Source organism: Plectrocnemia conspersa, unplaced genomic scaffold, assembly GCF_051122295.1.
Source record: "Plectrocnemia conspersa isolate PC_06_02 unplaced genomic scaffold, ASM5112229v1 ptg000003l, whole genome shotgun sequence".
In the NCBI taxonomy this organism is placed as follows: domain Eukaryota; kingdom Metazoa; phylum Arthropoda; class Insecta; order Trichoptera; family Polycentropodidae; genus Plectrocnemia; species Plectrocnemia conspersa.
This window is the reverse complement of record NW_028277167.1, coordinates 470,489-495,215: the sequence shown is the minus strand read 5'-3', so window position 1 is coordinate 495,215 and position 24,727 is coordinate 470,489. Positions and strand designations below refer to the sequence as shown.

Below are 24,727 nucleotides of genomic sequence, written 5' to 3'. Positions count from 1 at the left end.
ACTGTATTGGATTCCTACTACTCAAAAATATTTAAAACCTACACTAGACATATTAATTAAGAGTCGTTTTACGCTTAACACTCATTATTTCGCGCTTAGCTTTAGTATAGATAGAGATACATAACGTTATTTATCTCACTCTTACTTCTGCTCTGTATTTACTCAATCGAAAATATAGTTTATTAAAAGTAATCATTTTTTTGCAATGCATCATAATGTAGTGAATTTGAATTTAAAGTTCAGTATAGAGTTCTCTATATAAATATTTTGATTCGTCGGCGGAACGACCGTTCATAAATCTCTCGAAGAGGGCGTCTGGCAATTGCGGAAATCTCTAAAACCGCCCCTGGCCAGCATCCAACACTAATTGAAGAAGAAGCCTCCGGAAAACATACAATTGCACACATTCTTGGCTCTGGATATTCCGTCTGGGAATTTGAATCCTGAGGGAAGCAATCGGAATTTAAACCATCGACTTGTTCGCGTTTATATCTTTAAGCATATTGTTAATTCGTCAATTATGCATACATTTAAATTAGGTTGATACTATATTTTTAAAGTTTCTTCATAACTTTTCCAGCGATTCTTATTTTAGCAGCTCGTTTAAATATTAAAAAAATTCGACGTTCATCTGCATATTATTTCGAAAGTTTTACTTTTAATGTAAAAAAGCTGCTCGCGATATTCGATATTTTTCAAATGTGTCTCGCGTAGAGTTAATTTCCGCCAAACACTTAATCGTCTCGCCTTTTATATCTCATCGATCTTCCATCCCATCTGGCACTCATTGTTTTGGCCCTCTCCGTCTCCCTCTTACAATTTTCTTCATAATAATTCTGCAAAGTTATTGTTCGAGTTGCGATCGTGTCGGAAATTGGACGTCTTTGAAAAATGCCTCCGAGATACGTTACAAATCGCGAAATACGCATTTAATGGAACGTAAAGTCTGCTACTTCTTTATTATCTTCAAAGTGTACACGTTCGATATTGAATTTACTAAAACGAATACACGAATATCTATATTCACGTGGATTTGATTGTCACGTTTTTGTATTTGCTATTGAATGCATTTTTATTTGACTTGAATGTTAATATAAACGTATATTTGTTTGGAATGCAAATTTAACCTTTTTGTCACTTAGCTTAAGTTAGCAATCATAATTATTATTTCGCTAATAAAATTGCTTTTTTCGACATTATTTTGAAATATAGTACCGAAAAATAATTATTATATATTTATCTTACGAAGTTTATATAATTATATGTATGATTTTATATTACTACAAATGAAATTTTAGTAGTACAATCTATTGCTATATATTTGTATTATTAAGTTATATTTCTTATAATTATAAATAATATTTTTATCAATTCAATAATAAGTAATAAATTCTAATATCATAATAAATTATATGAAATTCTGTCACACCCTGCATTAATACAAACTTGGACGGTGTTAACCCAGAAAAAAATTGAAATACAACTTCTTTTATAATCTTGAAATATACACAAAGTTTGGACGTTATTATGGCCACTCTTCCCTTTTCTCTCAGACGAGCGAGTATACGCTGATGATTACTTTTGTTCAGCTTTGTTACGTATATGTATACATAATACGTAATATAATATGCATACATTCATATCTCTAGAAGCAACTTTCCCATTTCGCTCCATACACACAATCCGCAAACATTACGCGCAATAAATATCTAACCATACGAGATAATTTAATTTACGATTGTCTAATCGTCAATTTACATTTCGGTTTCGTTTTCTAATCAAATTTCCAGCGAAGACACCCGAACAATTCCCATAAGGAACCAAGTGCACCCGAGAGGGTGGTGATCTTAAATGGTTATATTGTTCCTTCTTCCATTTGCATTTAAATTGGCTACTAATGGACGGAGCGATTCAATTAGTCACTGCTCATTGCCACCGAGATGAGGAGCGTTTTCTAAGAAAAGTAACTTTCGAACGTTACCCATAAACTACGCGTATAATCGAATTTTTACAATTGGGCTAAGCGGTTTTAGGTAGTATAGTAAATTATAAAGAAAACTGGAACAAATCGAATTAAAATAACAATTGACTAAATACTACTGAGACTCCAACTTTTAGCACATCCACCATATAGCCAGAACATTGCACATTTAACTTTAAATAATAAATATGTAAATTTGCACTCATGGTAAATCCACTTAGATCAGTTTTGGCGAGAAGAAACCATTAAGTACCAGAAAGATTATTTTTCATTAGTAACATACTAGGTTTCTATTCTCAACTAGTCCGGAAATGAAACATTGATCATTTGTTTTTTATACTTCCTCGGCGGAACCTCTCTAGATGTAGATATAAGACTTGCAATGTTTATATAACACGTCACATACGCGACAATGGAAACTAGATATGATAACGAAACACAAAGGTCTCTGGCGTAGAGAGTAATCCGCAAATTTGAATAACACAAGCCGCAAAAAACGTACCAATTAAAATTTTACACCCGGTTCAACCTGGCTTCGATGGATGCTTGACTTTTTTCCTCTCTCTCAGTTTACAGCTCAAAGTCGCCGGTGGTAGGGGGCAGTTCGGCAAGGTGGAGGGGGATGGATGCTTCCCCCTTCACTCGGTGGTGTTTTTGTTTGGGCCATTGTTGTGTACAGCGCTTGTAAAATGCAAATTGAAACATATCTTTCTTTGTGACCGGGTAACTGGGATGGCTCCGGTGGTACTCGGGGGGCACTCGACGGCCGATTTCCGAGGCGGACGATTCAATTGTAATTTCAATATGACGAATGTGTGCGATTTTTTTATATAAATATTCATCTAGATCAAGTTTGCAAATGTAATTAATACACAAATAAAAAATGGGTCGCCTTTGAGAAGATTTAAAAGCGAAATACGCAATAAATCAGTGTAATCCGATGGGATAAAGCACAGTAGCAATTAAATAGACGCGATATATATCATTGATTTGTATTATACCTTCTTTTTAATTTTAATTAACATAAAAATAAAATGTAGTTGAAATATTGCATATCTAATCTGTGACAGGCGCAAATCGTATCACAACTGATATACAGTTTGACTTTAAAATTTATACTGCATCGGATTATTGTTTATGTTTTATTTATGAAATATAAACAATATTTGCTTGCAATACCGCTTGTGCGCATAGTATTTAATAAAATAATATTTACCCAAATATTACTCGGGTGTACGAGTCATTGCATAACCGCGGCGCGCCAGGCGCTCGCTAACAAAATTACACGCCGCGTCAGCAAATGTGTAAATAACACGAGGTATAAAAGTAAATAATTAAAATTTCATGCGTTTACGCTCTTCTTATATATATGTATATAATAATCTAGTGTTTCTTCGAGATTTTTTTTAAATAATAAAAAATATTTATATAATATTGCGTATATGTAAACTTAACACTTTACAGGCTGAAGACTTATTTATGCGTCATTCATATTTGTATCAATTAAACTGTTCTCTAGAAAATCTTGTGCAGAAACACTAATTATATATTCGCGATATGTAGTAATCGTCAACAATAGTCCCTGGCGAAATTACAGCAGTAAAGGCCCGGGTTTGTCGGCCATTGTAGTTTAATTTGTGGTTGTACACTTTCGCAACCTTGTTTGTTTTGTCGTCCCGTGTATGTGTTTACAGCGCAATAATTACAAGAGACCTATGTGCGCTCTTTTTGCTGCTAACGTTAAAACTTTAACTCCCAGCTCTAAATCAGTTCAAGTTCCGTCGCTCGTCACAAAAGGCGTCGCACAATAGCCATATCTGAAATTTTTCGCAGTAGACAAATTCCCAGGAACGTGCACCGCTATTTACTAACGTTTATGCATTCAATGTTTAACGTTTAAACTACAATATATGCAAGCGAACGGAATCTCATAACGGAAGCTTGAAATATTTCACTAGCTTTGTGTAAAACTAACTATTTATATGTAAATTTCCATTTTTTTAATTGTAAATCGTTGAAAAATGTACAATGCATATACGTATGCAAAATATTGTGGTGCTAGTCATAAATAATATATTAGGGTTAACTATAAACTATATTGACCAGATCGGATTTTATTGTATTACGCTATAGAAGCATAGTATTCGGTGTACGTTAAGTTGTACTTAATTGCATTCTATTAATTAGCATCATAGACAAGTGATACAAGTATCTGACTATTGACCTGAAAGACCTGTGTTCGAATCAAAACTGGCCGTTGTTATGAAGTAACCGGCAAAAAATAATTTATAAAATAACATAGAAAACAATTGTTTATTTCACATTGATTGTAAATACTCTATTGTAATATAACGGACGTTAGCCGAATGCGTTACAACTGGGTAAACACAACCAACTCATAAAAAATATCTAGTGAAACACCAGAATGAAATAAAAATCTGTAAATCAGTGATATCTATTATATTATTATTACAGTCTGGGAGATCTGAATTTGTGATTTTTATACAATTAAAATTCCGATCAATCATTACAGATTAGGTTTACCTTAATTTTCCTAATCTCACGGATAAATATCGTGATAATTAATTTAAATTGAGCTAGGTCATATATACAACGTAATGAAAATTCTCTAATATTGAGCTATTTTAGATCATAGAGAATATCTTATATTTAATCAATAAAAAAATCAGATGATATTTTACAAACGTATATTTTATTTCCCATCACTATTTATATCATATGTATATAGGATTTCTGACACTGAGAGTTAATAACAAGAAAATAAATTGTAATAATTTATTTTATATTATTTTAGTACCTATTAAAAAACATGTTTAACCTCCTTACATTTTTTTCAAACGGAGCTACTTTTTTTTTAATTCTATTTTTAACGTTTTTTATCTCTTAATATATTTATTATGTTGATTTTTATTCAATTTAAATTTCTATATTTTAGCTTTGTCAGGTTTGATACGCTCGTAATTTTTAATTACATTTAATGTATATAATTGACACGAAAATTATTATAGATTTATCTCAGTATTGAACCGGACTCTTTGTCACCATAACATATTATATATACGTGTAACGCATATTAATACTGAATAATTAAATGAATAAAGTAATTAGTGGCTAGAACTACAGGACCATACAGTCGTATTATTCACGAAGCATACTTACTCTCCCTGCTGTTTGTTTTACTAATTAATAATAAAATGTTTTACTGATTTGTTTTAAGATTTAACGAAATTTGAAGAGAATTCTTGCTGTAATTTGAATAATTTTAAAATTAAACTGGTTTTAAAAATAAGCAAAATTTTTTTTAAAAACAAGTTTTCGAAATAAACGTTTTAGGTGCTGGAGTGTAATACATTTCATTCACAAGCACGTTTTGTTCAAGCCCGAAAAAAGTAACATATTAATCGCGTCTGGAAAAAAATCCATAGTCACCTATCCTTAGAGGCCGTCACGTGTACGTTTCTAATATTAGTTTTGACTTTGCCCCGTTTTGAGGGGTCGCCGGCGAAATCTCGGGCCAGCACCATTACCGTGATTACTTTCGCTTTCGATACTTCTCGGAGTTGTCGAGGGCTAGGGCCCGGGTTTATCTGCCAAATCATGCTAGGTTCGATTTATAAATGTCGAAAGCAAAGCCCAGGCCCTTCAGATTAATCTCGCCCCCGGGCGTATCACTTGACCCTCTCCAACAACCTTATTATTAAATCAAATATTTAAAAAATATATTTTAGCACTTAGATCTATAGAATGTTTACAGGCGAAAGGAATAAGAATCGACTTAGCATTTCAAATGAGACTCGAGTATCGGATGGAAGTTTTTCTGTTGCCTCATTTACACGAGTGTTGTAAAAGCGTTAACGGGTTGTGCTGTAAATGTGGGTATACATTTTGCAGCTGAAGGCTGTTATGTGTCGATATCAAATATCTCGAGAAATCATAATGAAGCGGAATGTTTGTCGAGTAAAAGCGAGAAATTTAGAAGTGTAACGGTACGAGAGTACAAAACCGTTGACACTGACGATGAATGTTTGAATTTACATAAACATCGGGAGAATAGGGCCGACAAAGGGATGTGATATTATGACAGACTGTAGTTGTGATAAATAATGCATAACGAAAGCAATTTGGCGAGAATACATTAGCGAAACGATTGAAAATACAATTAAGAGACTATAGAAACCTACGGCTCGCGGGCCGTATTCAGACCGTCGATGAATTTATATTTCTTAAAGTAATCAATCTGTCCGTGACGTGAACCTTTTAAAATATATAAATATATATATACACGTATTGCGCGGTAATATATTATATGTGAACCGTCCAGTATGGAGTGCAAATTAATCAGTAGCTCGATTTCAAAGCGATAAAGCTCATTATTGCAGCGAATTTCGTGTCGTTGCGGGCAATTAGGCTTTAATTTCACACCGATAACTAACAAGCTGAATTTTTATCGCCAACAAAAGTTGGTTAATCGCTTTCGGTCACGGGGTATCTATCCATTAACCGAACGATTCGTCGGGTTAACTGGAGTTCCGCCTCTTAGCGATCTGGTTTGGGGTGACTTTGACAAATCGCCCGGCCGACTACAAACGGTTCGATTTCACGCGAAGCGGTTACTTACGATCCGAGTTGGCAAATCCCTGACAGACGGGACACCTGCTCGGCTACGAAAAGGCCCAAGAAGCTCTCCTTGTCGACCCCCGCACCGGATTTATAGTCTCCGGCTGGATAATGAACGGTTTACTCTTGATTTGTCGCCGAGTTAAAACTTACGGACTTAACCGACAAAATTTATCGGCCTTAGCGTTAATCGCGAGCAGGAGTCGTCAACCGGAATCCGACGTGTGTTATGGTACTTTTTTTTTCAAAGTAAAAGTTTGCTATGTGGCGAACTTTTGGCCGCAAAAATTGTTCGTTAATTTCGTACGTGTTACGGCGGAGCGACATGCCGCATTAACGGCCGTTTATTAACGGCTGGATGGTCACAAAATTTAATCGTTATCGTATAACGTAATTATCCGTAGGCCATATTGCGAATTTGCACTGTATCAGTTGGCGGTGAAATTAATTTACATGTAATAAAAACGATTAGCGGCCGATTTTTACTGATTTTATATTTAATGTGTTGAAAAATAATAAACATATATATAAAAAATCTAATAATTAATCTTGATTAAGTAATAACACAAACAGAAGGTGAAAAAAATAATGAAAAGTTTTTAGAATATTGAGCTGTATTTTTTATAATAAATATATTATTAAATACCGCAGTGAATTTCAAAACTAGGCTAAGCTTATAGGCATTTTAAAAAAAATTAAACTAAAAAGACAATTTATATTAGAAAAACTTAAAAAACAAAATAATATTTAAATGTACGATGTGTGATAAAAAAATTAAAACAATCATCTATTTTCATCAAAGAGTATTTTTTTCTTCAATTTAAATTAGTCTATCGTACATAATACACTCATGCCAGTATTTCTATTTGGTACATAGTTTTCAGCTCCGCAATTTTACCTATTGTCAAAAAACGTTTAAAATCTATTTTCTAAGCTCGTTATCCTATCTGAACTGCCATTTTGTTTCAAAGTGGCGGTTAAGAAAAAAAATGAAAAATCTTAACACATTTGAAATTTTTTTTGTAAAAAAGTAAAATGGAAAAAATCGTTTAAAAAATTCAGTTCTGTCTGTATATAAAAAAAGTATATAATTTTTTTTTTTTATATTTTTAATTATCAAATTTATTTTTAACTTACAGTATTTATTTTATTTTTATTTTTATAAATAGTGATTTTTAGGCCTTTAATTTTTTTATGGGTTTTATTTACGGAATTACGATTTTTCTTTTTTTTTTTATTAGTTACCGTTTTGAAATAAGGTAATATTATATATCAGACTGACTAACGAACTGAGCTAAGATATTTACAGGATCTATTTTTTTTAATAAGTTTTATGTCTATATTTCTAAAACTGTTTTAGTATCGTGTCTTCAAAAACCCACATAAATTACTAATGGCTGTTCAATAATTGAATCAAAATAACTCTATTAAAAAAATCTTAGAGAAATGGAAAATGTGAAAGAAAAAGTTTAAAATTATAAATTAAAATAATTTTTGATTTTTTATTTAAGATTTTGAGGACACATTTTCTGATGTAGTTTTAATGAAACTTATACTAAAAATATATGTTATACAAATCTCAGCTAAATTCATTACTTTGATTCGCTATCTTCTTTTAAAATATGTAGCTGCTATTAAGATTTTTAAAAAAGTACAGAAAAATATGAAGAGCAAAAAACGTTAAAAATAAAAATAAAATAAAAAAAATGGTTTGCTAACCTTTTTTTATTAACCCTTTATGTGCCAGGTGTTATCCTCTATCTTGTTTCAAAATAGAAACCTTACAAAAAAACTCGTAGCTTTGCTAATAATCATCATACAAAAAAGTTAGAGGAGTAAAAATGTTTAAATATAAAATTTAAATTAAAAAAACATACATTTTTTTGTATTTTTTTAGGATATAATGAAATTTTAGGTCGCGATAACAACCAAAGTTTGAATCAGAATAACATGAAATTCGTAATATCTATAATAGATTAAAAGTAAAATGTAAAGAGAAAAGTACTTTTAAATAATTTTAGAATAAATAGTTAAAATAAAAATTTAATTAAATAATCATAAGATTCGCTACCTTAATTTTATTGCTAAAAGTATTTTCTGACCTTATTTTTAAAATAAATAAATCACTGACCGTGACAAAATGCATTGTCGATACTTATCTGTCAAGCACAAACTACGCGTCCAATACGGCTAAAAATATAAATGTAACGATTTAAAATTAAAGAAATTATTTTTATTACATTATTGAAATAATGCCTTAGTAGCTTATTTTTTTCTATAATATATGTATTTACATATTATATATTATTCAATATATATATATATATATATATATATATATATATATATATATATATATATATATATATATATATATATATATATATATATATATATATATATATATATTACATTACTCTCTTTATTATAATTTCTATGGCCAGTCTAATAATCGTCTCAGTTCAAAACGCTGAATGCTCGGCAATCGTCCGTTCAAGTCGAAAAGCTTTTGTCTACGTTTTTAACGTTGCATTCACGTAAAATCTCTCTCATGAAAAACGTGAATGCGCCTCCTAACGAACTACGTGCGTAATTACTCATTGTTTGAGACATTCTTTCCTTTAAATAAATAACCAAAAATTAAGTACGAATAGAATACATATTAGTAAATATTATAAATAGTGTTTTATTTTTCACAAGAAGGCAAATAAATATTTAACTACTCGTTTATTAATTTAAAAGAAGCGATTTTTGTTGCACGGGTAAAGTAATGGAACTGCTATTTTTGTTAATATGTGTCTCATATCTAAATAAATATTTATCAAAGCTCTACATTATTCATTCAATGTATGGTGCTTTGTAGCTTTCACCATAAGCTTATATTGTATGTATGTGTATGCAATAGTGGCAGCCGCAGAAAGCTCGGTCTGTGTAAGCCACGTGAATTTATTTTCACACCGGCGACGAATAGCGGTCCGCCTGCCACTGAATTTACGGACCGGCCAGGGCTTTTCAATTTTATTTCCAAAAATAAAATGTTACTCGCCGCCGTCGTTCCGTAATGAAAAATTGCACCGCCCTGTCGCGTGCGCACTTAAACTACGCTGTATAGATGATAGTATTTTTGTGTCCACTAATAACGCAAGTTTTCAGTTTATTATTTTGTAAATATGTGTGTGTATATGAGAATCTGTATGAAACTCCTGGGACGTAATTTGAAGAAAGCAGGTGGTGGCATTCTCTGTCCAAATTCAACCCCCATTGAATTAGCCAGAAAAATGCATCAATAATAATTATGAGACAATTGTCACTACTTTACAAAAACAATATAAAAAAACCACTTTGGATTATCGAAAAATAAATATAGCCCTAAATCGTTTTGCATTCTGCCGATTCCCATGCGTATTTTTTTATTATCGGAGCGGATTTTTAAATCACCAAAACAAAGATAAAACCGCCGGCCGGTTCGAGTAATTAAAAATCGCAAAAAAATGTTGGTCATTTAAATACTTTCGATCATCCGAGAAAGTATGCATATTTTCAAACATCTGGCACGAACACAGTTGGAAAGGTTTCTTATCTGAGTGTCTTCTTTTATTACTTAAGCAAAGATAAGGCGATTTCGGGCGTTCCCAGACTCCTATTAAAACCTTGCAAGAAGTATGCATATTAGGCATGAACCCGCCTTTACTTATGCAGCGTTATAAACAGGGCAATGGTAGTACTTACTTAGTAGTCGTTGATTAAAAAAAGTAACAGAAATATCGTTATAAAAAAGCGTATTATTTTATACATATAAATGAAGAACAACTATTGAACACAAAACCTAAAAAATGTTTATAGTTACGTTGAATATTAAATGTAACTAATCCATTCGATTATGAACATGAGATTGAATTACTGAATCGCTGAACTATTATCCATTATTAGTTCTGGTTTAATATCGCTACAGTCGAGCATAGATTTAATCGAAACTATCGAGACGTAAAGGATCCAATATAGCCGATATGAAAATTTGGAGCGCGGGTCACTACGGTTCGCGTTAGTCTATTGAAAGTATATATACGTACCTTATATTTTTACCTTGCTGCAGAGATAAAGATTTTTCCCGCGAGGTAGAACAGGCTTTCGCCGAGATTCGAGTTAATAAATCACCGGGAAAGTGCCGACACGGGCAACCCCGCTAAGCGTAACGCGCTTTTCCGCGGAGAAATTCGCATAAAACGGAGAAAGTCCGGCCGGGTGGAAGAAAAACGGGAAACGGGACAGCGGGATAAGGTACCTGGCGCAGCAGCCGGGATGTGATATGGGCCGCATATCCTCGGGCCTTTTTGAATAATGCGTAAATCGAAAATTACACAGGAACACACTTTAAAAAAAACGAGCACCTGGGGATTTAATATTGCTGGGAAAATAATATAATACGTTTAAAAGGTTAATTGGAAAACTCAATTCAAACACAATTTATCAATTAAGTTCGCGATCGATTCGACGTTGCGCAAGTATATGTTAACTGACATACTTTATAAAAAAGGTTATGAAATAAAATAGAAAAGGATTCGTTCATCTTTTAAATTAACCCAGTCGCGATTAACAAATTATGCTCCAAAAATATGTATATTTCAGTGAAAATATATTTTTACTTGAATAAATATAATTTCACTAGCTACTTCAGTGAAATGGTATCCCAGTATATTTTCACTGGTGGGTATATATTTTCAATACCGAATATATAATCCAACTCGATCTAATACAAGTTCTAAAATTTACTAAAAATTTTCAACTTTTATAAGGTTAATTCATTCTTTTTAATTTATTTTAAATATTGTAGTAGTTTTTCGAATAATTTGACATAATGAAAGTTGAAAAACTATAGTTAGTTTTAGAACTTTTATTAGGTCAAGTTGGGTTTGCTTGATTCGTTTGGGTTTGAACAGCAAACGAACGTTTTGCAACTGTCAAATTGCGTTTCATAAACCTTTACTAGCGCCTATTAGTTGAACTATATTTTTGCTAGTTGCAATATATATCTACCGGCAAAAATATATTCCAATACTTTACTGAGACGCCAGTGCCAATACTACTTTATTTTAACATTCATAGATTCATTAAGAGTTTAGTTTAACTATATAAAAGCATTAGCACATAGGCGGATCGTCGTTATAGATGTGGTCAATGGGTAATCGGCTGCTTTTCAGCATTGTCAAATGTCACATTCTTATATTTTCCATTTTTTAATAATGTATTAAACTATACATAGTTAATATGTTCTTATGATAAATGTGTTTTACTTTTGCTCTGGAAATTATTTTAGAAGCAAAAAAAATATTGTTATAAAAAATGAAAAAAATTAGTTACACTTCTATTTATTTACATCAAACTTTATTAAATGAAATATTTTTTTATTTTTAAAGGCTAAAAATACTGTGTCATTTAATAAGATGCATATTTTATTACATTATTATGAAATTTGTTTTAAAAATAGATCAAATTATTATATAATCTGAGTTGGTTAGCTAGATCAGCAATCTGGTTTCAAAATGGCGGCTTTGAAAAACATTTAAAAAAATCGTTAATCTTTCCAAAAAAATAAAGAGAAAAATTAAATAAAATATTTTTATTTATTTTTTTCGTTTATGTGAAAATTAACTAAATTTGAGGACACAATAACTGCCATAGTGTTAATAATATCGACATGAAACATGTTTTTAAAATATCTTTCTTAAATATTTAGATTAAATTAGTTAGTTAATTTAATCCATTATCTTGTTTTCAAATCGCATTCGTAATCGCATATATATCCATAAATGATATACAATATTTAGATTTACCATTAAATAGCTAAGTTTCAAATCTAACGGTAAATAATATAAAATGTTTTCTTTTGGAAATATTTAGTCAAGTTGTAAACCTATTTTCAAATGAATTGAAAAGGTTTAGTAGTTTTTTATAGATTAAAACATTTTGACTATCATTGAAACTCCTAAATAATAATGTCTAATTTGAACCATTCAATTTTAAAATATATTTTTAAAAATCAGAACGAAGCGAAAATAATATTTAAAACCCAAAAACTTGAGGGTCCGGTATTCGCACACTCGCTAGCTTCGGTACCTCACTATCGTGAGGTACCAACAGCTAGTCGCATATAAAATTCGTAATTTCGTTAATAAAAAAGTAAATCAAATTAAGAATTAAAAATAATTTGTAGCTTAGATATATCTCAGCAATGTATTGAGCATCTATGTAAGCAACCTAATTCGCCATCTTGTTTTATAATATTTAAAACACAAAAAATCGTCACTTCGTTAAAAAAGTCTTCAGATAAAAATAAAATTTACTTACTAATTTTCCAACGGACTACGCTATATAACGAAATTTGAGGAAATTATAACCGTCTTTAGTAGTATATTATTTATGAAATTAAAAAACATGATTAATAAGGTATACTTAAAAACGTATTTTTTAAAATCAGTTAAAATCAGTTAAAAATATAAATATTTACTTTTCATATTAGACACCACTCTCTACTAAAAAGCTTAAAAAATGACGATCGGTTGATATGTTGTCAGACTAAATTGTATTGTTTGAGTTATTGCACACTGAACCTTTTGACAGACGCAAATTTGTAATTCATCGATCAAAATTAAATATAAATAAATAAATAAAAATTCGGCACAGTGCACCGGTATAAATCATGCGACGTTCCTAATCTCTTGTGATATTTCACAATGTCGCTTCTCATTTATCGTTCCTTATTTAATAACAAGAAGAAGAAGCAGACGAGAAAAAAAGAGAGTTTCCTCGTAGTGGGCTAAAAATCGCCGCGATTTATACGCCGGTCTCGTGGCGCTTTTCCTTATTTTCATTCATACGCCATTTTCCGTAGAGCGCCAGAGATGAATAGTCTGCGGTCGGCGTAAAGTGAAATAGCACTCACTCCGACATGTTTGTGAAGAAGAAGCGGAAAATTCGCTAGCGAACAGTGCCAAAGTGGACCTCGTAAATATGGGATAGGGTCCCAGACAGAAACAATTTTATATTTTTTTATACGTTGTGCGCACCTGATCGGCGGCGGTGATTCGAATCGACGGTCTGCGATTGATGTCACCCTCGAAGGCGAAGGCTGGCGGTCTATCTGACCTGATAGAAAGCTGTCTATCAGGCTAGAAAGGGGGGCGGGGTCGGGGAGGCGCACTTGGCCCGGAAGGGTGCGATCTCCGAACTTCGTCCCCGCCCCCGCCCACTCCTGCGAGGATAATCGCTTCGTGCACTTGAACTTCACGCTGCTGGTCGACCTGGAGTGGTTCGAAAAGGTATTATCAGGGTTGTGTGTTATAACTATACATGTTTTTAAAATATATTTTATTAAAAATATTTTTTTATTCCGCATCGAAAGAAACTCAGTGGCTAAGTAACCAGCTGTGTTAGCCGAATCTCCGGAACATGTTAGATCCCTTCCCACTTTCCCACGTGGGATGGGACGCGTGCGAGCCACTGATACCGAGAGCAAACAACATCAATTACATCGCCGAAATCGACAATCTGCCATACAGTCCTATACACACATAAGTCCATATCGCATACACGCACAGCCAGTGCTTTGTATGTTATAGCGTATATGGCCCCGCCTAGTTTTTCGCACGCCGTAAAACACGAAATCGCTCTCATTAACGGCCGCAAACGCGACAAAGCAATTATTTCGCCGCGTGAATTATTAAACGGCCCGAGTTTTGCTCTCTCGTCCTTAAACCAAATTGAACCATAAAATATTCATCCTTATCATGTTTCATACGGAGACGTAGTAATTGTTGTTTTTACTGCGCTGAGACCTGTGGATTCTCTTCTGTGCGAGAAAATTTTCCTCCGTCGGATCGATTTTCTCGGTTGCTTCTTATCTGGAAGGAGCGATGAATATCATTTATTATGGGAGAATGCGAATGTTTGCTCTTGAAGCGAATTTTACAAACGTTTCAAAAGACTGGTACTCTCTATATGTTCACATGTTATCGTATTAATCATACGTTTCCTTATATTCCATCCTTATCCTTGAATATGCAAGACTAAGTAATAATATAAGTATAAGACTGTTTTTTAACTCTATATCTACATATATTATTTTAAGATCTAGAATATGCTTCTGTATTACATTGACGTATCTTTAACGAAATATTTTTTTTATAGCTTTTTGCGATCCTTAATAGTTTCTAGTACATATAGTTTTTTTTAACAAAGATTTTATATTTTGTAGTAGTAAATGAGACACGATTTTTGCGAACACTGATTATTTCTGACATAAATATTTCAGACAAAAAAATATTTTTAACCCTTTAGAGTCCTTTGTCCACGCGTATTTTACCTCTGTTTTTTACTGACAGCTCATGTGTACATAACGTCCGATCATATTTTTACAAGCTATTAAAATAATAAATTAATGAATGAATTCTCATAATTAATATATATTTTTATTTTATATAGAAATAGAATTTATTTTAAATAATATAGAAGAAATAATTTTTTTTATTATACCTATTGCTCAATAAAATATTTAATTATATAATATATACATTTATAATGGCTTATACTTGGAACAACACTTATTAAAAAAACTGGACAACAAAGGGTTAATATTAGATTAACCCTTTGAAGTCCTTTGTGCACTCGTATTGTACGTCTGTTTTTTACTGGCAGCTTATGTGTCTTTAACATATGGACATTTTTTCCGAAGTTATTAAAAATTATAATAAATCTTGTAAAAAATATATTTTTATAATTCATTATTAATATCAGTACATTTCTTGAATTATTATAAATTAAATTCCATTCAATAATAAAAAAATAATTTCCATAAAAAAAATTGTAATTTAACAAATAAAAATATTTTTATTAATAAATTAATAGATATACAGTAGACCCCCCCCAATAACCCGATTAATTGGAATCGTGCTATTTGGGTGCTTGTAGCTTAGGGACTAGAAAATACTCAAATATATTTCAAATAATACAGAATAAATATTTTTTTTAATATATCTAATGAACATTTAATTATTTAATATATTCATTCAAAATTGCTTCGATTTGAACCAACAATTATTAAAAAAACTTTGGACCAGAGAAGGTTATTATTATATTAACCCTTTGATTTCCTATGTGTATTATTATTGTACGTCTGTTTTTTACTGACAGCTCCTGTGTCAATAACGTCTGGACATTTTTTCTCAAGCTATTAAAATTTATATAATAAAATAATAATATAATTAATAAAATATATAGGAAAAATTATATAATAAATATTTTTATATTATATAATAAAAGAAGAAAATAATGAAACAATTTTTATAATTATTAACCTTTTATAATTTAATAATATTAATATCAGTATATTTCTTAAAATAATATAAATTTAATTCCATTCAATAATAAAAAATAATTTTATTAATATAATATTGAAGAAAGCTACAAATATATTTTGGCAACAAGAAGGTTAATTAGTTAATTTCTTGTACTTAATATTATAATATAATTATTTGTAGTTCGTTTTTATTTTTGTATCAATAATAACATTCATTAAACTCAAACAATGATACTAGATAATATAATCTTGTTATATTCCTGTCTGCATTTTATAAACCTAGGAACACTATTTTTAGGAGCACTTCCCCAAATTTATTGTATGTATATTTAATGTAGAAATAAAATTTAGAAATTAGTTCATAATAAAAAAGCTCCGATTTCGTTACCTCGCACCGGATCCTTTACTGGGTTTTCATCAGGATTTATGCTTCCGTCCGTTTGTTTTCGCATTTTAGGACCCCACGAAAAAGGTATATTACAAACACACGCGCGAGTATACCTTCGTAGGTATGAATACGTAAATACTGCGCAAAGTTTCGCAGTAATATTTTAAATTTACAGCGCTTATGAAACGTTTGCGGGCGCTAATTGAATTTAAGCTGATTAGATCTGGCGACGAATCCCGCGTTTCGGGACCCTTCCGGGAGCCCTTTACCTGTTGGACCCTACGGAGGGACCTTGCAGTGTGCCAAGTGAAACGTAAATGGTTTTCGGATCGATTAGCAGCCGATTTTAGCTGTGAACGCGTCATCTGTAGAAATTTTACAACATGAAAAACTAATGTTATATTTTTTTTCTTTCGCAGGATTTACAATCTGAGATCGAAACCCATCGAGATGTTTACACCTCCCTCAACGGAACTGGTAGGAAACTGCTCAGTTCCTTGTCTTCCCAAGAGGATGCTGTTATGCTCCAGCGTCGTCTCGATGAGATGAACCAGAGATGGAACCATCTGAAGGCGAAGAGCATGGCGATCAGGTTAGTCATACTAATTAATATAGATTTTTTTATATAAATTTCGGGGATATCAAATTCCAATGTGCTAATCTAAGTGACTATGTAACTTAATTTATTTTTATTTGTTTCCTATTCTGCAAAATTTTCATTGCGTAACTAGTTGGCGATTTGGCAACCTTGCACTTATCATTTCGCATTCCAATGTGCTGTCAATGCAATATTACTTGGTTTAATAAAGCATCTTCAACGAATGCTCTTAGCTAATTTATCTGAATACACAAAGCTACTTATCGGCGTAACTGGTAATAAAGACTAATATAATTTGGTTTATGGCACTTTTAATGCGTAAAATACAGCAAGCTTATACTTTGCATTAAACTCAAAATGAATTATTTTTAAATCACATTTTTTCAATTGTCCGCACAATTTATGTAACACTGAATAATTATGATCGAAAATTAAATTGAAGTCCTGAGATTAAGGTTTTTTAATTATTCATTATATTTGACTATTTCAATAATAAAAGATAAAATAATTAATATATTTGTATGTTATAAAAAATACAGGTTTACACAAAAAAAACAATAAACGTATCAAAACATTTTTTTTTATAAAATTAAAACAAAATTTTCTCTCAAGATCTAAGGCACATCTTACATGAAATCTTTTGTTATAAAAAAAATGTTATGCTTGCCCTTCTTTACAATATCGTTAGCTATTATTATTAAATTATGATCTTTTTAAATAAATTTCTTCAAATACCTTGACCCTTCATTAAACGGAAGACGTTACAAATGTAGTTTACAGCTTTCTTATTAAAAATTAAAAATATATGTATAAACAGCAAATCCTGTAATTTAATATTTTTCACTCCTGATTTATCATATATTAATTACATTATAATAAAAAGTCAATACTTGCAATATTATATTCAATATATTCTGAATATATTCTTACTAACATATCGTGTACCTAACACTCGTGACGTCACTACACGGCTGCGGTTGAGCGTTTGGCCTTTATGTAGATGGTGTCGGTTCAACACCTTAGAAAGTGGGTAACTTGAACCATTTTTTAATTACAGCTCGACAGATTGTAATGCAAATTGAATCTAGCTTTGCCCGGAAGCTTCCCATCTAAACCTCCCACCCCCACTTAATACAATAATGAGACGCCAAATTTAACTCCATTAAAACGCGCGGTAATACGAAACCGCCCCTCTCCTTTTTCTCCTCCTCACCTCGCTTAGTGTAATTTCGCCTAATTTGAACGCTTGTCAAACTTTTAAAACGGCATTTTTCAAGTGTCGCCGTGTAATAATTTATGTACGCATAAAAGCCCTAAAGTTGGGGCGATTCAAATATTTTGTAGCAACACTTCAGAAGCTAAGGCTATTCATCGTGGCTGTTTCGAAAGCATTTGCCTTGCTAATCGACCGGCAGCTTTATCGTTTTATTACAATTTTTTTTTTTTGGAGGAGCTTGTATAATAAATTTTCTTATATTGCTTGGGTTAGGGAAAGTAATTATATGTAGTTCAATGTTATGAAACGCTAAATTTAATATCTAAGAAAAGTATTATCTATTATTCAATCAATAATCTAAAAGCTTATTTTATTACAACGATGCAGTGTTATTCATTATTTTATTTATTATTATACCTTTAAAATTAATTGTTAATATTATGCATTTGAATGCATACTTTTAATTTTTATATATATTGTGCTGTAGTGATTGCATATCTAAACTTATCAAGGCGTAATTATGAGTATATATTGTAGATAAACGTATATTTTATATGAATAGTCTGGTAATTTTTTAATTGTTTATACTTTTCACATTAAGTAAAACCGATAATGTATTGTTTTTTATTATCTGTATTACATAATATATATATACAATACATTTATTATATATTTTGAGCTTAAAAAATTGCATAGCTAAATATATTAAGGCGCAAAAATAAGTATTTTTATATGTTAATATCTTAATGGTTTCATATTATAAGCTTAATGTTGATGTCTTCTTTTGCTGCCAGTAGCATAAGCTTATACATTAGTGTCTGTGAAATAGCTTTATTATTTTGCGTATTCCCATCCAATTCAAAAATGCTTTAGAAAAGTAATCCAAACAACATAATAAAAAAGTCTGTATTTTCTTAATATTCGGATCAAAGCGCACACGTTGATGATTATTAACAAATTTAAAATATTAACTTTATGCGTCTTTGGGAATCTTTCAAAGTCGTAAAAAAAACTTTGGTAATTTTGAGCATCTTTCGATAGCCGCTTAAGTTAAAAGGTATGTTAAGAAGTATAACTTTTCTTTGTGAAGTTCTAAGTCATACACGTAATTTTTGTTATATTAAAAAATATTTATTTTTGTAACAGTAAAACGTGTGGCTCAGTTACACTGGAAATATTGCGCTCATGTATACAACAGTACAGATTAAACTATGTCGGTGGTTTTTAAAGTTTCATCAAAGTTCGCATATATCCGAAGGCAAGTTTGGAAATATGTACATATTTGGGAAAGTTTTGCTAAATCGACGCCCTCGAGAGAATTTTTACACGTCTTAACACGATGCGGTATTATTTTTGACTTGTACATTAAAAACATTCAAAGAACATGTTTCCAATTTCAGCTCTTTAGATTTAAACCAAATAAGAGGAAGAATTTGAGATTTGAGAATTGTATCGAAGCTTTATTTATTAATTAATTTTACAGTTTTAACCACAAATGTAAAATAAAGCGATTCATATATATAAACACATTCAAATTCAAAACCTTGACTATGACCTTAATATTAAAAACAAACTAGAGTGATATAATATAATATTTGCACAATGTGACTTATTCCTTGAATTGAATAATTTAAATTTAATATTTTTAGTTGTACGAAACACGATGTCTATTGACTCTTATCTAATAAATATTTTCGATTTTTTGAAACGCCTGAAATTCACTAAAAATAAAGTTTTTATTGCCCTTAAATCACCTTTCTTTAGTTTTAGATTTTAATAAAGTTGTCGATAGGGTCAGATGATCGCTTGGCACTTCATTACAGTAACATAGACCTCTTCTCCAGCGTTCCATTAGCATTATTTCATAAGACAATGCTGTGGAGATAGTGACAGTGCGAACTCACTCAAATGACAAGTATAGAACATACAATTCTCCTTATCTCAAAAACCGCATATACCAAAACGAGCAATTCATTGTAACGAAAGTTTATTTTTGCTTCATACCTCCGTGTTTATTTATTAAACAATTCATAATACACGTGTGTATGTGTAAGGGCGGAATAATGTTTCATTAAAAGCAAGCAACGTGTATTCACTTACGCGTTCCTTTCCGCGGCGCATTATTTACGGCTCGCAATTTGAGAGGCCCTGATTTACCGGTTTACCCGTTTATTACGCCCGACTGCCGGTTTCCGCTTATGAAATATACGAGCGACTACTTCTGCCTACGGCCGAAATTAATTGTTACCCCCGAGCCCTTATTCGTGACCCGAATTTTTACCCACAGACGGAGTCTGGCTTCTTTTCTAACGCTGATTATTTATGTACAGGGGACTCGGTATATTACATAATAAATAAATATTACCAGATAGATTAAATAATAATAATAATTTATCGGTTAGGTTAGCGTAAGATAAATGATAGATAACCAGGATCAAACATAACTTATAGCACTAAGAATATTGCAGATTTTTTTGGACCTTGAACAATGATCCTTTGTTGTATTTTCATTACGATGTTGTTTCTGTTTTTAAACTACATCTTTTAATACTAAATTTTCAATTTTAGTTATAAAAAAAAAATATTTCTGGTGTTACTCCACACCTAGCAATCATTTTTTATAACCGGTCGTATTATCTGTTAATTCAGTAAACTTTTATTTTTGCTACTTAATTAAGCTTACCATATTTATAAAACCCTAAACCGGACAGCTAAAAAAACATAAAGGTCATTTCACATGTTAGGTTGGAATACAGAATGTCGGTGAAACCTAAAAAGTATTTTTTAAATTTTTATCAAACCGAGACCGATGGTATAAAATAAGGGTTATTCCGATAAAACCGGGACGTTTGAAATGCCTATATTTAATGTGCTTCTGTAGTTAAATACCGGTTTAAAAACCAAAACTATATTATTATAACGCTAATCCCGGTGCAAATGTTAATAGTGTTAAAGGTTCGATTTTTAATTATTCGAATATTAAATTAAAAATCAATGAATTGCCCATAAAATATTACTAAATTAAAAAATAATTATTGGTTAATATTAACTATTTTAATTCATCATTAATTACCTTTAAAATCGATAAACTTTTTAAATTTTATAAAATATGCATAACTTAATGCTGTGCAGATTAAATTAATCGCGATCGAGTAATTTAACTCATTGAATTATTTGCTTCTTGAAACAATAATTACAAAAACATTGAACGAACTTCACAAATATTTTCGACGCACACCTGTTTTTAAGATAAGCGCTAAACGATAATAATGGGAGGGTCTTTTCAATATTTTGTTTCAGTCAATGATCGTATTTTTCTATTTCGGTCATAGTAGACACTGCCGATACATATATTTATTCATAAATGTATTAGGCGTAAAGGAAACAAAATAAAAGCGCATAAAGGACTACAGATTTTGGAGCGGCACTAGTCACTCTGGTATAATGAGAGAAAAAACGGATACCTGTGTTGTTCATGTATACAAATCATTATAATATTATTTACAAATTTCGTTCGATATAGTATAAACGAATATTTTACGAATATTCGAATATTCATATAGATTAATATTGGGCGTAAAATTTAAATAAAAAATATTTGAATATTTGATTGAGAACCTTAGTTAAAATCTTTTGCGAAACAAAAACTCTTATTCTACGCTGCTTATGAATTAAAATTACTTTTCGCGACAAGTATACTCGCTTAACAATTTATAATCTATTTTCGGCATCATCGAGTAAACTCGTCTATTCAATTTATTTATTTCCTAAAGTTTAATAACTTCTGATCTTCTCAATTTTTTTACTGAAATATACATATGTATATCAATACGTTTATACTTAACACAAAATTATCAAAAAAGTGGTTTAATGATTTTTCATTTAATATTCAGTGTGTTTTATTTAGAGAGATTATGCAAAACGAGTATTTTTAATTATTTTGCGATTATTTACATAATCTATTTTTTTAAATATATTACTGGTGTTACTCCACACCGAGCAAGCTTATGTTAGCTGTTTATAAAAAAGGATCTTACGATGTGTTTAGTGAATTCATACTTTTAATCCATATGCACTACATATTATGTAGTCCTTGTTTACTTTTAAAAGATAAAGGCATTGTGTAAAAATAATTGCTTTACATTTTTCTTGTTTTATTTTAATTTACCATTTAGTAAAATATTTATTTAATTTTTATAGCTTAATTACAACTTGAGCGTACATTGATAAGTCAGTATTTTTAAAATAGGAAAATCATTAGTATATTGAATAAAGAGGAACGGCTTGAGAAAAATGCCCTGCGGAACTCTGTATGGAATTCTACGCGATATCGAGAGATCAATATTTAATGTAACAACATTGCTTAAATCTTTTAAGTATGAATTTATTATGTATATAAGATACTTAAGGGCTTATTTGTATGTAATAAATATATCATCGGGTTCGATAGTAGTATTTAAATAATATACATACGCAAAGGTCAACTGCTCACAAGCCGCTCTGGTGAAGCTTAGTTTGCTATATTGAATTTAACAGTTCAGAAAGTTTGTTTATATCGTTAATAATTTTAAGTAGTCTGCAATTAACGTTGCTCGCGGCAATAATCCCCCGGGGTGAATTTACTCGAGAAACACGGCGCGTAATTGCGATACACTTTCCAGTTTAAATCTGAAACTCTCTCATTATTAATACTTTCACCTTTACATATATCATATCATAGGTATGAATTTAGAATCATAGCTAAGTGAAAGAGCGCATAAAATATATAATTTCCGTTGCCTCTTAAACAAAAATTATGACTGACTATATTAATTTTAAACTAAATTAAATGTGTAACTTTTTTATTTTAAAATTAACACTATATTATTTTTAAAAATGCAAAAAAAATAAGGTTGACGAAAAGAGGGAAGCAGCTGCTTCTGGATCTCGTCTATTGATGCTTAGTTCGAGTTCGTGCGAACTTTCGCGCGTCTAAATTCATGTGATGTGTTGATAGTTGATTTGGGCGCTGTGTATTCGATTTTATACATGTGGCTAGCCTGAGGCAGATGTATTTCTCGTTCACTTTATGCTGCCATGACCAATTACGACGAAATAGGAGTATAATTATAGTCTATTTATTTTCAAGAGTCAGTGCGCAAGAACATTGTTTAACGCGTAATCAAAATGTGCTCTTAAATTTCTGCCTTGTGATTGGTCGTTCTCAATGAAACGATTGATCTTACGGCGAACGACCAATCACAGGGCAGAAATTTAAAAGCATGTTATGATTACGCGTTAAACAATGTTCTTGCGCACTGACTCTTGAAAATAAATAGACTATAGATTAGTTTGTTTTTTTACTAGACTTTTATGATCGTTGCATTTGAGTTTAAATATGATGCAACCTGTTATCTAAATAGAGTTAGAACGGCTGTTAATTATTTTTAAGATTTTGGTGATCTGGCAACTTTTTAATTAATTGTTTTTTTAATCCTAAAGTGTTGATTATTATTATAGTATAATATGTATATTAACACATACAGAAAATCTTGAATGGCTATTGTGACGCTTTTAGTTTATTCGGACTATTGTCACATACGGTCCGCACTGGCCGGCATGAAAAAATTGATAAACGGATATTTTTTCTTACAGGCAGTGCGTCAATTTAAATAAAAGCTGTCCACTTACAGATGATCACTGTACAATTTTGTTGGATAAGAGACCTTAAAGACTTTATTTTGTAGTTTGAATAATTACTTGAGCTAATAATTCCATTTCTAACACCACAGATATTGGACTGGGCATTCAATAAACTTGTTGTTTATTAAGGTGAAAATTAAAAAAAATGAATAAATAAAATAAAAAATATTTCATGCAATTGAAATTTTCGATAACTCGGAACTACATTTAAAGCTTTATTCCGTTACAATGCCATTAATTTAATACACTGTATATTGCTTCTCTTTGTATTTGAAAACTGAAATATATAATAAATGACATCCATTTGATTTTTTCATATTATTTCAATTCAATGGCAATACAATCCCACTGGCAGCATTCAAACGATCATTTCGCATAGGCAGAGAGCGTTTTTCTCTATACGCATATATTTCATGCGACCGAAGCGATATTTTTTTCTTCAACCAAAAACCCACATAATATATAAATAACATTTTTTGTCGTGCGCATAAAGAAAATATTGCCTGCGGAAGGCAAAGGTCACGAAGCGAACTTTGCTCATTGGGTATATTAAAGAAAAATGCTTTTGCAACCGGCTGGATTTAATATACGCGCCATAGTCTTTCTTCGAATTTATCATTCTGACCGAAATGCGTGTATGCGTAGCATTATAATATTTTATACGAGAGTAAAATAACGTGTTATATGCATGAGCAATATTGCTTAGCTTGAAAAACGACCGCGGTATTGCGAAACGCGCAATATTAAGTCATTTCGTCATTTGTCACCTCGACGATGTCAGTGTAAGTTAAATTGATATAATTTATATAAAATCTGCGGCATTGCTTTAAGCTTTATTTTTAACAATCAATCAGCTTTTCACTTGGTTTTTT

The 24,727-nt window shown here is 31.0% G+C and overlaps 1 protein-coding gene across 9 annotated transcripts in view; it reads left to right on the top strand.

Annotated features, from left to right (window-relative positions):
* Positions 1–24,727, top strand: part of Dys (Dystrophin) — a 623,806-nt gene that overhangs the window by 477,883 nt on the left and 121,196 nt on the right. For all 9 annotated transcript variants that reach the window (XM_088183010.1, XM_088183009.1, XM_088183008.1 and 6 more), the window contains one exon: positions 16,779–16,951. In XM_088183010.1, coding sequence (XP_088039136.1) covers positions 16,779–16,951 — 173 coding nt within the window. The remainder of the gene's footprint in view (positions 1–16,778; positions 16,952–24,727) is intronic.